The sequence below is a fragment of the Coregonus lavaretus genome (assembly GCF_964263955.1).
Source record: "Coregonus lavaretus genome assembly, chromosome: 15".
Lineage (NCBI taxonomy): Eukaryota > Metazoa > Chordata > Actinopteri > Salmoniformes > Salmonidae > Coregonus > Coregonus lavaretus.
The window spans coordinates 20,484,141-20,499,319 of record NC_140002.1 but is presented as its reverse complement, the minus strand read 5'-3'; the positions used below and the strand labels follow the sequence as shown (position 1 = coordinate 20,499,319).

The 15,179-nt window shown below is 41.7% G+C and overlaps 2 protein-coding genes across 2 annotated transcripts; one reads left to right on the top strand and one right to left on the bottom strand.

The window, feature by feature from the left end:
* Positions 1–4,442: 4,442 nt before the first annotated feature.
* Positions 4,443–6,882, top strand: LOC311142255 (uncharacterized protein). The gene is made up of 3 exons (XM_084177874.1): positions 4,443–5,634; positions 5,766–6,185; positions 6,618–6,882. The coding sequence occupies exons 1-3, from the start codon at positions 5,536–5,538 to the stop codon at positions 6,645–6,647; spliced, it is 549 nt and encodes a 182-aa protein (XP_084034000.1). The 5' UTR covers positions 4,443–5,535; the 3' UTR covers positions 6,648–6,882.
* Positions 6,883–11,386: 4,504 nt separating this feature from the next.
* LOC311142151 (rhomboid domain-containing protein 2-like) lies at positions 11,387–14,160 on the bottom strand. The gene is made up of 4 exons (XM_084177743.1): positions 13,890–14,160; positions 12,902–13,306; positions 12,538–12,685; positions 11,387–12,290 (listed from the first exon to the last, which is right to left on the bottom strand). Exons 1-4 carry the CDS (start codon positions 14,074–14,076, stop codon positions 11,801–11,803), a joined length of 1,230 nt encoding a protein of 409 aa, XP_084033869.1. The 5' UTR covers positions 14,077–14,160; the 3' UTR covers positions 11,387–11,800.
* Positions 14,161–15,179: the final 1,019 nt, after the last annotated feature.

The window sequence follows — 15,179 nt, the reverse complement described above, 5'->3', positions numbered from 1 at the left end:
TAAACAAATTATGTCTTTAAAATTTAAATACAATCAGATCCTCTCGGCTAAAATTCCTAAATCTTTTCTCTATACCAAGCAAAAATATTTTGAGTTTGGTGACAAACCACACAAATTACTCGCCAGACAACTTCGAAAAAACGTGAGTGACCGAATGATTCACAAAGTTAAATCTGCATCTGGGGAATTACTCTCCTCCCCCAAAGACATCAATGACAGATTCCGTCAGTTTTATGAGACTCTATATACATCTAAAGCGGATCCTAACCCCTTAATTATGCATAACTTTTTGGAGGACTGTAATCTTCCTGCCCTGAACCAGGAAGACTCTAACTTCCTGAATAAGGAAATATCTCTTGAAGAAATTAGAGAAACAATTAAATCTCTAAAGAGTGGCAAGACCCCGGGCCCAGATGGATACCCTGGTGAATTCTATAAAACATTCAGCAACATGCTATCTCCCTACCTGCACAAAATGTTGGTTCGGGCCAATGAGGATGGAGCTCTCCCATCTACTTTGGATGAGGCGTTTATTACAGTTATACATAAGAAGGGTAAAGATCCGGAAGAGGTAGGGTCATACAGACCAATATCCCTCCTTAATACAGACCAAAAGATTTTAGCAAAAACTCTGGCTAACAGGCTTAGCACTTTAATTGGCAAATTGGTCCATTCGGACCAGACCGGCTTTATCCCTAATAGAAACTCATTCTTCAATCTCAGGCGCCTCTTCAACATTATGTATTCTCAGAGGTTACCTAACGTGGACCTTGCCGTTATATCTCTTGACGCCGAAAAGGCCTTTGACCAAGTTGAGTGGCCCTATCTATTCAAGGTCCTACAGAAATTTAATATTGGAGATGGGTTCATAAATTGGATCCAGCTTTTATATAGGAACCCCTGTGCGAGAATACTCACTAACCAATCAATGTCGCCCCGATTTAACCTCCACAGAGGGACAAGGCAGGGTTGTGCGCTGTCGCCTATGCTCTTCGCCCTAATTATTGAACCTCTCGCTCAAGCGATCAGATCTCATTCAGCAATACACGGCTATAATACTAAAGATACTCTAAATAAGATTTCCCTATACGCAGATGATATTCTCCTCTATGTAACAGAACCCCACGCTAGTATTCCAGCTATTCTTGAGGTGATTAATTTGTTTGGTACCTTCTCGGGATATAGAATAAATTGGAACAAGAGGGAATTAATGCCCATACGGTTGCAAAACACCTCCTGGCTAGAACATCTTCCAGTTAAGTTATCTTCAGAAAAATGTATCTACCTTGGAATTGTAGTTACCAAACAATACTCCTTACTATTTAAAGAGAATTTCCCTTCTCTGATGCAAAATCTCAAGGCAAACAAACAGTTTTGGAGAACTCTCCCAATTTCTCTGCTCGGTAGAATTAATGCCATTAAAATGGTCTTCCTCCCACAACTGCTCTACCTATACCAGAACATCCCAGTATTCATACCTAAATCATTTCATAAACAACTGGACTCTATTATCAATCCTTTCATCTGGGATTATAAAACACACAGGATAGGTATAAAACACCTATGTAAATCCAAGATGGAAGGAGGATTGTCTCTCCCAAATTTTATATTTTACTATTGGGCCGCTAACCTCCGCGCTGTTACGTTTTTGCTGGATGACGCAACCCCGCCATCCAGCTGGCTTAACATGGAGCGGGAGGAGTGTCATCCCTTCTCTATTGGTGCCGTGATTTTGTCACCTGTTAATCTGGAGATGTCACTTTACCATAACAATCCTATTATACATAGCACAGTCCGAATCTGGAAGCAAATTAAAGTCCACTTTGAGCTTAGACCAATATCATTCATGCTCCCTGTTGCCAGGAATCCCTCCTTTGCCCCCTCTAACCTTGATAACACCTTTGAGCGATGGGGAGAGTTGGGGATAAGTACCATAGGGGATTTATATATAGGAGGGACCTTTGCTTCCTTTGAAGCGCTGAGGGAAACTTATAACCTTCCCAGAAGTAACTTTTTCAGATACCTACAAATTAGAGACTATGTTAGAAAACACCTCCCAACATTTGAGAATGCTAAACCTTCCATGTTTGACGGATGCATAAAAATATGCCCCACCTCAGACAAACTGATATCTCGTCTATATGACGCTTTTCAATCTGTTAGCGCACCCTCTACAGATGCCATTAAGGCAAAATGGGAGGAAGAACTAGGGACTGATATTTCGGTGGCAGACTGGGAGGATAGCTTGGAGTATATCCACACCTGCTCCATTAACTCCAGACATCGTCTCATACAATTTAAGGTATTACACAGATTACACTACTCCAAAACTAAACTGCATAGGATATTTCCTGATACATCCCCTATGTGTGATAAATGTCAGGCTGAGCAGGGTACACTACTCCACTGCTTTGCCCTATGCTCTAGTCTGTATGGTTATTGGTGTGGAATATTTGGGGTCCTCTCTGAAGTTCTGGAGACTTCAATAGACCCAGACCCGCTTCTGATAATCCTGGGAGTGTCCGATTCCCTAAACGGATTAACCAACTCCCAAAAACAACTCATCTCTTACAGTCTCATTTCGGCAAAAAAATTAATCTTGTTGTTTTGGAAAAGGAGGGAAGCGCCCTCTACCAAATTATGGCTCAGCGAAGTGGCAAAAACTGTACACTTAGAAAGAATTAGATATATTCTGAACAATAAATTATCAACATTTGATCAAATCTGGCAGCCTTTCCTCTCTTACCTGGACCAGTCGGTGCTGTGAATTTGTACTTTTTAACGCACTCTCAATTGTCATATTGTAATCTACCTTTGGGCAGCGTGTGCTGGCCCTGACACTCGAGCAGTCGGGAGGGGAATAGGGTGGAATAGGGGGGGGGTTACATATACCCTTTTTCTTTCTACCTGTCCCTGTTCTGTATGTCGTGTTTTGTAATATTTGTTTTGTGTCCAGAACTCTGGGTCTTGTTGTTCATGTCTGTTCTCTTATGTTTAGATAAGAACTGTACACATGTCTTTCATACCTATACACCATTCTTGTGTGTGTTCAATAAAAAAATATTTGAACAGAGAAATGCTAAAGAATCCTACAGTATGGAAAGTCTTTAGCCCCATCCCTAATGTTATGGGAGTTGCATTTATTGCATTTCAATACACTTGCATTTTCAATTACCCATAAATTACTCACTACTTGTACAACTATGTTGGATTGCCTAAATATTCAACATTTTCTTGACAGTCAATGCCAGTGTATTCTATGGCTGCCCTAAGTACATGCCTTTGTCTGTCTCCTCAGTCTGGAAGGGTGACTCGGCTGATGGATAGAAATGATGATGGGGTGATCTCATTCTCCAACTCTGATGACATCTCTATCTACTCCTTCACTGACTGTGAATCTGAGGTAAGACAGTTGTACACCATGTCTTTGTTGAGTGACATCACTGTAAGGAGAATAGTCTCTGACTAGTTGACTCTGATACCCAGTCTGATGATGAGGATCATGAAAGGAGGACACCACTGCTGAAAGTGAAGGATGAGGAGGATGGAAAGGTGACAAGGCTTAAAGTGAGGGATATAGTAGAGGACGACGATCTTTCTCTCCACTCCTTCGATGAGTCAGACTTTCTGGTATGTTCTGCAGCATGTATTTGAGTAACTCTTTGACTGAATGTGGAGAATGGACTATGACCAACTAGCTCTCTGACACACAGTGTGATAATGGCAATGATGCCTCTGCTGAGGACAGTCCAGGGCCTTCAAAGGAACCACTGAGAAAAGGGGCTTCACTGAAGGACCCTCGACTGGTAGGCTCTTACGTGTGTGTGTGTGTGTGTGTGTGTGTGTGTGTGTGTGTGTTAGTGGTGCGCGGGTCAGCTGTTTGTTCAACCGAACCCACCCGCAATTGCTAATAACCCATCCGCAACCGCCCGACTATATGTGATAAAGTGAAAATCTGAGGCCCGCACCTGACCCTAACCCGCAAATATAGAACACCGTCAGAACGATTTCTTAGCAGGGGGTGCAGGATTTTTTTGTGCCTAGTTTGGATATGTTTCTGCTTATAATTTCCAACATTTTGGTAGGCTATTTGTTAGTCAACTTGTCTATAATTAGATAGAAGACTAAATAAACCAAAAACTTTTAGGGATCAAGAAGAAAATGCAATAACTTAAGATCAAAAGGGAAACATTTTCTGTGCAAAATTTCCAAATGACATCAGTTTGACGGGTTGAAAACGACCAGACATGTTTCTGATAAGATTTCAGTTTGGCTTGGATGCACATTTTATGTGGTTGAAATATTATCAGCTTTTATGATGCTGATAAAGCAGTCCCTAGCTGCGCATTTGCATTCCCTCAAGATGCTGAAAGAAATCATATTTCTCCACTGCTGTTCCCGAGTCAAAATAAAGCCTACATTTGGTGTAGCCTATCATTTTACTGCAAGAAATGCTTAATTCTGCAGGAGTTAATATTAAGACTGTGAGAGGTTAAAGATCTACAGTCAGTGTCCAGATTTCAGTTTCCATCTAACCCATCTGAACAGTAGGCTGTTTGTTCCCTTGACGTGCCATAGGCCTATTTGAATCCCCCTCTTGTGACTGTCGAATTTCTATAGTGCCTCACAATCATCAAACATAACATAGGCACTGCCATCATCCTCTTTTAACACTTCACCAAATATTTTCCAAACATTACTTTTCTGGCCGTCCCTTCTTTATTTTCAACTTTCCATTTCGTAGCTTTTCTCTTATTGAATTAAAGCGTTTGGTGATTGGTGTGTAGTCTATCTGGCGCGCGTCAAGTTATGCCCTAAAGTTTAGGCTTACACACTAATGCCAAATAGCCTATAGATATAACTTGCACAATAATTATACATTTATGGATTTTTTAATGTATTGTTTTCTGTTTATTCAACAATATTTCATGACCCTAAATCCCCCGCCCTGTGGATATAACCGCAGGACTTCTGGTTATGAGTCAACCCGCGCATCACTAGTGTGTGTCACATCTCAATTGTTTGACCCGATGTCTGTACATATTATTGTGGCCAAACCCAACATCCCTCTCCCTGCCTCTGTGAGTGCCCTGAAGAAGGTGTCACGCCAGATGGAGGTGGTCCCTTCTGTCCGGCCCTGCAGGCAGCAGCTGGACAAGAAGACACAGTGGACCAACACCAATGAGGAGAGCCTGAGGAGAATTAAAGAAAACCTGGCCTCCATAGAGCTTGACCTGGAGGAAGGCCTGAAGACGGTCAATGACGGTCTGGACATCAACCAAGAGAGGCAGAAGAAGAATGAGGGATGCTTCAGAGCCTGGATTGAGAAGTGGATGGGGAGGAGGAAGGATGAAAGACTGAGGGATGAAGATGTGAATAGGGAAGACAATGGGAGGAGGGGCGAGGAGTTGAGGGCACTGATCCAAGTGATGAAGAGAAACTGCAGCAAAATGAGATCTTGAGGCAGTAGACCTGGACAGTTGGCTGAATGACTTGGAAAGGTTGAAAGTGGCTTTCAAGAAATGCACTGGAGAGATGGCCGAAATGGTAGAGAGCATGGCAGAAATGAAGACCAGCATAGCCAAGAACAGGCTCCTCAAGCTTGAAAAAAAGAAGTATGAAGTCCAGCGCTTTGTAAGTTACTCTTACTTATTGAGTGTAGTCATGTATCTAATGTATTTATAGATTAGTTATACAGTATATCTAGAGATTGTGTATAACATAGCACTGTCCTGACAGTTTGTTTGTTGTTTCTGGTATTACAGAGCCCAGGGAAAGTCTCTGGTCCTGTGCCTGGCCAGACTTGCCTTTCTCCTCTTGTGACCTCAGCACCCTGGACCCTGGCTGAAGCCCTACGGGCCCTGCCCTCTCCAGAGGATGTCCCAAAGCCTCTGACTCCTCCCAGCCCTGTCCCTGTCATTGTTGCTCCGCCTGCTGTGGAGTACTTACCATACCACCACAGCCCTCGCCTGGCCCCAATCACCAACCTGAGCGAGAACGGTAGGAAGCTGCTCCAGAAAATGTCAGGAGTGGCCCCACAGGTGAGAGGAAATACAGAAAGCCCTTGCCTGGCCCCCATCACCAATACAGGAAGCCCTCGCCTGGCCCCCATCACCAACCTGAGTGAGAACAGCAGGAAGCTGCTCCAGGAAATGGCGCAGAAAATGACAGGAGTGTACCCACAGGTGAGAGGAAACAGGAAGGGGATATTGGCCATATGTCCTACAGTATATCATAACTCTAGATATCGTAGCTCAAGAGTAGAAAATAGCCATAAGCTTATATTACTTTATCTCCTTGTCCAAAATATTCAGGAAGGGAAGGTCAAAAGGAAAAAGGGCAAGGCAAAAAAGCGAGTGAAGCAAGAGCAGGCTAGTAACATGAAGCAGGTGGAAAATGTTGGAGAAAGTAAGGAGGACAAGAAAGAGGAAAATAAGAGTCTGAGGAAGAGGTGAGGAAATAGAAGAAGGAGAAGTAGAACATAACAAGGGCATTTTTGAGATTTATAGAAATAGAATGAGGTAGAGAATTATAGAAATAGAATGAGGTAGCAGAGAAAGAGCAGCTATCTGATGTGTAAGTGAAAACTACTATTTATTGTCCTGTTTGATTGACAGGTTTCTCCAGTGGCTGCTGCCCAAACTTAGATGTTTGAATAAATAATGGCCATCTACTACTACAACACACACACACACAGATATTTTGAGTATTGCTTACTCCTCCAATACACACAGAAACTTAATTTCAGACACAGGAACTATGTTTAGAAAAATACACATATTGGTCTCGTTCTAATATTTTGAGACATGCACTATTCTTTAAAATAAAAAAACTACAAAAAATGTTTGAAATATGCATTTTCAATAAAGCTTTTGAAATTGCAATTATTTGTGTCAGACTGTTTTTTTGTTCTTCATTAATTACAGCAAGGGAACAATTATTGTAGTGACATTACATGACATGTTATGTACCAGTGGGTGTTTTATATTCTGCTGTCCTGCACTGGATCCCACTGTAGGTGGCAGTAGTGCACAAAATAGTTGGTTTGCTCACCAGAAACCCAACCAGGCAGAGAGACTATTGTTACCATGCAACGAGCAGATGCTTCAGTGCAGGGTTGCCATGTCCGCAGTTTTGCTAACATTTGGGCTACTTTGAAAACGATGTCGCGGGGGGTAAACATGGCATTTCTTCAAACAAAACATATTTTTCACTGTGACCTGCTGCTGACTACCAGGCAGTGAGCAGGCAGGTTGTTACTGAATGAGCAGTAGGAAGGGGGAGGGCCGTGTTCATTCAAAAATCATGTCAAACACTATTATTGCAACTTATTATGTGAGTTGTTAAGCATATTTTTACTCCTGAACTTATTTAGGCTTGCCATAACAAATGGGTTGAATACATATTGACTCAAGACATTTCAGCTTTTCATTTTTTATAGCTTTCTAAACATTTCTAAAAACATAATTCCACTTTGACATTATGGGGTGTTGTGTGTAGGTCAGTGACAGAAAATCTCAATTTATTCCATTTTAAATTCAGGCTGTAACACAACAAAATGTGGGTGTGAATACTTCCTGAAGGCACAGTACATGTACAAGCTTTGAGGGTTTTTTGAAAGAGAAAATCCATCATTATTGTGTGCCTACTGTAAATATGGCTGCCACTTGTCTTTTCCTAGGAATGCTCGGAACATGGCGCGGGATGTGCAGAATTCCTTCTATGACATCGTTGAGGAGGTGGGAGGTCTCACACACACACAGGCTGTGGCTTACATCAAGAAGCTGATGACCAAGGGCCGCTACTCTCAGGACGTGTGGAGCTAAGGAAGATTAAGTTAACGTTACAGCACACCCTCACAACCCCATATGTTAACCTATTTCTTTCGGGTGGAGGGTGAGTGGTAACGGAAAACAGTTTTAAACTGTTTTTGGAGGTAACGTGTCAGCACATAATCACTAAATGGAAAGACGTATGAATGAATGTTTGTTGTACTTATTGTCTTGTTGTGTAATCTTACTGACAGCATTTTGTAGAGACTCGTGCTGTGAGGTAGTGCAATTCATTCAAGATTGGTTGGGAATGGGCTCATACTCCAAATCGACCCCTAACCCCCAGGCCTTTCATGTACACTGAACAAAATATAAACGCAACATGTAAAGTGTTGGTCCCATGTTTCATGAGCTGAAATAAAAGATCCCAGACATTTTCCATCCACACAAAAAGCTTATTTCTCTCAAATTTTGTGCACGTGTAACCACGCCAGCCCAGGACCTCCACATCCGGCTCCTTCACCTGTGGGATCGTCTGAGACCAACCACCCGGACAGCTGATGAATCTGTGGGTTTGCACAACAGAATAATTTCTGCACAAACTGTCAGTAACCGTCTCAGGGAAGCTAATCTGCATGCTCGTCGTCCTCACCAGGGTCTTGACCTGACTGCAGTTTGGCGTCGTAACTGACTTCTGTGGGCAAATGCTCACCTTCGATAGCAACTGGCATGCTGGAGAAGTGTGCTCTTCACGGATGAATCCCGGTTTCAACTGTACCAGGTAGAAGTCAGCGTGTATGGCGCCATGTGGGCGAGCGGTTTGCTGATGTCAACATTGTGGACAGAGTGCCCCGTGGTGGTGGGGTTATGGTATGGACAGGCATAAGCTACGGACAATGAACACAATTGCATTTTAAATCGATGGCAATTTGAATGCACAGAGATACCGTGACGAGATCCTGAGGCCCATTGTCGTGCCATTCATCCGCCACCATCACCTCACGTTTCAGCACAATAATGCACGGCCCCATGTCACAAGGATCTGTTCACAATTTCTGGAAGCTGAAAATGTCCCAGTTCTTCCATGGCCTGCATACTCACCAGACATGTCACTGATTGAGCATGTTTGGGATGCTCTGGATTGACGTGTACGACAGCGTGTTCCATATCTGAATTCCCAGTCATGTGAAATCCATAGATTAGGGCCTAATTTATTCATTTCAATTGACTGATTTCCTTATATGAACTGTAACTCAGTAAAATCTTTGAAATAGTTGCATGTTGCGTTTATATTTTTGTTCAGTGTAGATTTGGTCCACGCGCTCCTTTTAAGGTTATGGAACATTTTGGAATAAACCAATAGATTTTTTTATAAAATAGAGTGCAGACCTTCATTGTTTCCCATCAGATTAGAAAAATTGGAGATATTATACATTGAATGTTACACATCGTTTTTGTAAGTGAAACTAGGCGCAAACAGAGGTGATTATGATATGAAATATTGCCTCTGGACGTTTATCATGCTGTGAAGATCCCCACAAGGCGATAAAAAAAGTAATATATTGTAAATTAACTCCTGAAATGTCTACGGCATTGAAAGCATTCTATATTTGCATCTTTAAATGTATTTACAAGTTCAACATGGCTGCCTATTCAGATGCACGAAGGTTGTGTAAATACAGAGAGCAGTGCAAGATTAGTCAAATATGCATACTAGTAGCACATTCATATTGTACCATGTACTGTACAATTCCTACATTTAAATTGCAGTAACTGTTTAGTCATTGAGCCTTGTTCTTCATCGGTTCATTAAACGAAAAGGTTGTAGATTAAATGGTGGTTTACTGTAAAAATGCCCAGGTGTTTTTTTCTCATGCTCTCCCACTGTAAGGCTTAGTACCGACTAGTTATGTTTAGCTGGACACTACCACGGCATTTAGGCAATGCAATATGTGTTGTATTGTATGTGCACTTGCAGTACAACATGAATACATCTATTAACTGTCATTTATTGACTGTCATTTATGTGTGTTCTGATAATCACTAATTCTGGGATATGTATATGTAAGAACTTTATCTAGTTTTATTTTCTTATGCTGATGGTTGAAAGCCTAAATACAAAATATTTACTTCAATTTTCTGAGGTTCTGTAACCGTATGAAATAGAATCAAGTGGATGATATACGGGTGATGTTCAGCAGTCTATCATTTTAGCACGTCATTTTGTGTTTCTTTTAATAGAGAAACCCTCAACTATTGTAGTGATACAGAATCAAATATGGTATGGTACATGTTGTCATTTAAATAAGAAATGTGCCTTTTTAAAATTGACCTGTGTTACATGACTCTTACCACTTGATCCAGTTTTATATGCAAAATAGCTATTTGTATATAAACAGTAACTTTAAAGCATGCATTTGTAAAGAAATAATAAATGGAGATCATTGATTTGCTTTATTTAGTCTTGGTTGTCATTTATGGCTTCTCTTTACTGTGCACGACTAGTTAATTTTCCAAAGATTACATCATAATCTGCCCTTGTAGCCCACACTCTTGATCACCTCACCCACTTGTCCCCTGCTTCTGAATTTCCAAAATTTTTGAACGATGCATTGCAAAACAAACTGAATGTAATGGATCTAATTTAGTGGTGAGTGGATGCTATTTTGTATTTTATTCTAAGAACACAGATACCTTAAAAGAAAGGTAGGTGCGTGGATCAGAAAACCAAACAGTATCTGGTGTGACCACCATTTCCCTCAAGCAGCACGACACATATCCTTCGCATTGAGTTGATCAGGCTGTTGATTGTGGCCTGTGGAATGTTGTGCCACTCTTCAACAGCTGTGCGAAGTTGCTGTTCATTGCTTGCCCATATCATAACCCCACCGCCACCATTGGGCACTCTGCTGGTCCTGGGGTGGCGTGGTTACACGTGGTCTGCGGTTGTGAGGCCGGTTGGACGTACTGCCAAATTCTCTAAAACGACGTTGGAGTCTGCTTATGGTACAGAAATGAATTTTAAATTCTCTCGCAACATCTCTGGTGGACATTTCTGCAGTCAGCATGCCAATTGCACGCTTCCTCAAAACTTGAGACATATGTAGCATTGTGTTGTGTGACAAAACTGCACATTTTAGAGTGGCTCTTTTATTGTCCCCAGCACAAGAAGCACCTGTGTAATGATCAAGCTGTTTAATCAGCTTCTTGATATGCTACACCTGTCAGGTGGATGGATTATCTTGGCAAAGGACAAATGCTCACTAACAGAGATTTAAACAAATTTGTATACAAAATTAGAGAAAGAAGCTTTTTGTACGTTTGGAAAATTTCTGGGATCTTTTATTTCAGCTCATGAAACATGGGACCAACACTTTACATGTTGCATTTATATTTTGTTAAGTGTAGTTAAGGGGGAAAAACTGATAATACATTAGTGTGATAAAAATGTTTAGTTTGAACTAAAAACTGTTCTGGTTTACTAAGGGTTTTGAAAAACGTTGTTTTAATCTAGGTTGTATAAATCAAGAGTACCAAGAGATTTGTCTACCGTATGTGTAAAAAAACACAAAGTACAAAACACACAAGCCAAAAGGAGTGGTCTTACAATCAACTGACAAGCAAACCCTTTATTGCATTGATTTGACCTTGAACATTCAGAGCCTGCTTGTATATTAAAACCAAAAACATCAGTGAAGAAAAAGTGGACCTTCAAGTACTGCCTCAAAACACTTGTCCAAGCATATTACATCTCAATGTATAACATGAGACAGAAAACACATTGAATGACAACTATGGGCTCGATTAAATCCGTATCGCCGTAGTTCAGAGCTATAGCGGCTTATAACCACACTGACATTTGTATTTTTTAAATGTTATTAGTTATACCAAGAGTTGACGTTTTTACAAGGATTGTGATTGCTGAAAATAGCACGCTTGAAATGTAAATGTAATTTCCGGTCTTCGCGAACATTGCCTTTACATTTCAATCGAGCTATAGCGAGTTTTGCCGTTACGGATTGAAGTCATCAATCTGTCAGTGAAGACACAGGTGCTCCTGGGTGAACCATCACAGATTCTGGCAGTGACTCCGGCATCTTTGCTGTGAAACTCTGGGGGGCACTGACAGACACAGACAGTGGACTGAGGTGGGAATGTTGAGAATGTGGATGTTGAGCCACTGGAGCCCAGTGACTGCTGGTTTGAGAGGCAGATGCAAGCCCATGACTGAGTCCATGGCCGAAGCTGTGTTCGTGACTATGTCCATAACCTTGGCTGTGGCTGCAGCTGTGTCCATGTTCGTGACTATGTCCGTGACTTGGCCCAAAGCTATGCTTGAGGCCATATCCATGGTTGTGTCCGTAATAACCTGAGAGCTGAACAGGGCTCCCCTGTGTATAGTAGGAGTGGGCCCAGCCTTCAAATGTCTTTGGTGTGGTCTCGGTAGCCTGTAGGTTGGAGGTAAAGGACACTGGAGCGTAGGCTTGGACTGGGTAGGAGCCTGGGGTTGGAATGATTCTGCAATCAATGAGAACGTGGACAGAATTCAGAGAGCCTATCTATACCAGTAATTCTCTATCTAATCATGGGGGACCACTAGGTGCCTATTGTACAGTATTCAATTACAGCTGAGGATCATCAATTATAACTGCACCTCATTATACTGTAGTACATTATGTGCTCTGGCTTGCACACAGCAATTGTTATTTAATGACCTCTTGTCTTGTCTGATAAATGATATGTCTGGTGCTTTCTTAGTACTCACGGTGGGTGGACCGTCTTCCTTCTCTCCTCTGTTGATGCAGGGACATACAGGACACCAATGTTCCTCAGCAGCCTGAAAGGCATCTTCTTGTCCAGCACTGATGCCCTGGCATCGGACATGTCCAGAAGTGAGAGCCAGCCCTTTCCGTCTGTTTCACCAGTGCAAGTTAAGGAGAATGTGTGACGCAGTGATGCAATATTTTTTCTAAACAAACATGCCATAATGTTCAGCAGCAGGATTCATATACAACACCTATAACCTATTACCACTTAACTACACTACTAAGCACACTTATAAAGCTGTGACATACTGCAGAGGAGTGTATCAGTTATTTTGAACCACAATGAGGTTGGAGTAAGGATACAGATCCCCCCTGCGATGATGGCGATGGCATTGCAAAGGAAGACAGTGTGTGGGACCAAAAGTGTTATGATGAACAGAAACAGCCAGGGCAGGGCTAACATGGGTACAGTGACCCCGAAAAGAAAGCCCTTAACCATACGGGAGTGCACTGTGGCCATACCCATAAGGGAGAGGGACACTGGAATGAACCCCTCCACCTGGTTCTGGGCAGATGCACCAAACAGTAGCAGACCCAGTATGGTGTACAACACCCCTGTGCTGATAGAGAGCAGCAGAAACATGAGGAGGAACCGAACAGTGCCCACACTCTTCTCAATGCCTCCACAGAGGGGCACCAGAACCCCAATACTGAGGAGTAGCTGGGTCACTGTCTTGTGGTGGAAGGAGTATGTGATGAGCTTGTGCACTGCAAAGGAAGAGGAAAGGATTAAAACATAAATGATAGGGTTGACAGACATAAGCTACACTGGTGTGTTGTGCTGTAGCCTACTGCTGTAGCCTACTGGCACCATCTGTTACATTAGCTATAAGTTTTAATAATAATAATAATAATGTGGTCCTCTGTAGCTCAGCTGGTAGAGCACGGCGCTTGAAACGCCAAGGTAGTTGGTTCGATCCCCGGGACCACCCATACACAAAAAAATGTATGCACGCATGACTGTAAGTCGCTTTGGATAAAAGCGTCTGCTAAATGGCATATTATTATTATTATTATTATTATTATTATTATTATTATTATTATAATAATATGCCATTTAGCAGACGCTTTTATCCAAAGCGACTTACAGTCATGCGTGCATACATTTTTGTGTATGGGTGGTCCCGGGGATCGAACCCACTATCTTGGCGTTACAAGAGCCGTGCTCTACCAGCTGAGCTACAGAGGACCACCATTCTAGCAAGCTAGCTAACGTTACAACACTCTCATACAAAGTAGCTACTGAGCATATATAACTGTTGATTCACTCAGACCCTCCTAGCTAACTTACCATGCCCATTGCCAAAAACTGTCGTTCCAAGACTGAAGACATCCTCTGATAAACCGAAATATGTAGTGACAGTAAACAAAACAAATGATACTATAATGACAGCAACAATCCCACTCGTGAGCCTGAACTCAGGAGTAAAACTCTTGAACCTCTGAACCATATGTTTTAAAATTATTCGGGATATCATTTTGATGACCAATGCATATTTGTCAAACTAGTACTTGGATAATCAAGCACAATAATCAATCAACTTTTCCTCCAATATTGCGCAACACTTTAGCCAGATTGTAGGTAGCTAGCTAGCTAGAGGTTCCCACTAGATAACACAGCCACAAAGTACAAATAGGCTATATCGTAAAAATTAATGAAAACAAAAATAGGCTTTTTGGTCTTAATTTAAGGTTGGGCATAAGGTTAGCAGTGTGGTTAAGTTTAAAATCAGAGTTTAAGAAGATGAATTGTAGAAATAGGCGGGCAAGCTTGCTAAGCAAAAACAAATGTACTGGACTTCCGCATTTGGATTCGTCACAACCACAAAGTTGCTCAACTGTTGCTCAGATCATCAAGTGCTGCATTTGAAGACACTGCCACCTGCTGACATGTGCCTCAAATGTGATGATCAAAGAGTCCTCTACAGCCATTTCAGTTAGATAGCTAGATAGATTTTATTTGACAGTTATAAATTACGACCAGGGGGAGATACCACCAGTCCAGTCCCATACAAGCCTTTCCTGTGACGTATTATGCGCGCCCATAAAACTGTGACCTATTGTGACGTAACCAAGCATAAATTCACTACATAAACTGTGTTCAGCTTTGATATCATCAGTACAATCGCTTTCTTCAGTAAGGTTGTTTCAGGTGCATAGTCTGCCCTAGCTGACACTGTGCAGAGAATAAATACTACGATTGGAAACGGTTGGATAGACCCGTCCTTGGAGTTTAGAACGTCTGGTAGGCTCTTACATTCTTTGGTCCCAAATGGCACCCTGTAGTGTACTACTTTTGACCTGTGCCCATTGGGCTCAGGTCAAAATAAGTGCAATATATGGGCACTGGGGTGCCATTTGGGACATGCCCTTTATGCGTGTATGTGCCAGGATATGTTTTGTGCCAATCAATTGATGGAAATGTATCCCTCAGAAAGCAAGATGAATCATAATGATGAGAGAATCAAAAGAGCTTTAAGGCGCCGCCCTTATGTGGTAAATATCAAATATATATATATATTTAAAAAATCTTCTGTTTTTGTTATCACCTTTTAAATGGAGTGTTGTGTTGACAGTTGAA

What these genes read in the sequence shown, in the direction of transcription:
- LOC311142255 (XM_084177874.1), top strand. Translation starts at nt 5,536, where the DNA reads ATGGCCGAAATGGTAGAGAGCATGGCAGAAATGAAGACCAGCATAGCC. An exon ending in AGTATGAAGTCCAGCGCTTT is followed by an intron (nt 5,635 to 5,765) that starts GTAAGTTACTCT and finishes CTGGTATTACAG; the next exon opens with AGCCCAGGGAAAGTCTCTGG. An exon ending in TGACAGGAGTGTACCCACAG is followed by an intron (nt 6,186 to 6,617) that starts GTGAGAGGAAAC and finishes TTTGATTGACAG; the next exon opens with GTTTCTCCAGTGGCTGCTGC.
- LOC311142151 (XM_084177743.1), bottom strand. Translation starts at nt 14,076, where the DNA reads ATGATATCCCGAATAATTTTAAAACATATGGTTCAGAGGTTCAAGAGT. An exon ending in CATCATCGCAGGGGGGATCT is followed by an intron (nt 12,686 to 12,901) that starts GTATCCTTACTC and finishes CTGGTGAAACAG; the next exon opens with ACGGAAAGGGCTGGCTCTCA. An exon ending in AGGAAGACGGTCCACCCACC is followed by an intron (nt 12,291 to 12,537) that starts GTGAGTACTAAG and finishes CATTGATTGCAG; the next exon opens with AATCATTCCAACCCCAGGCT.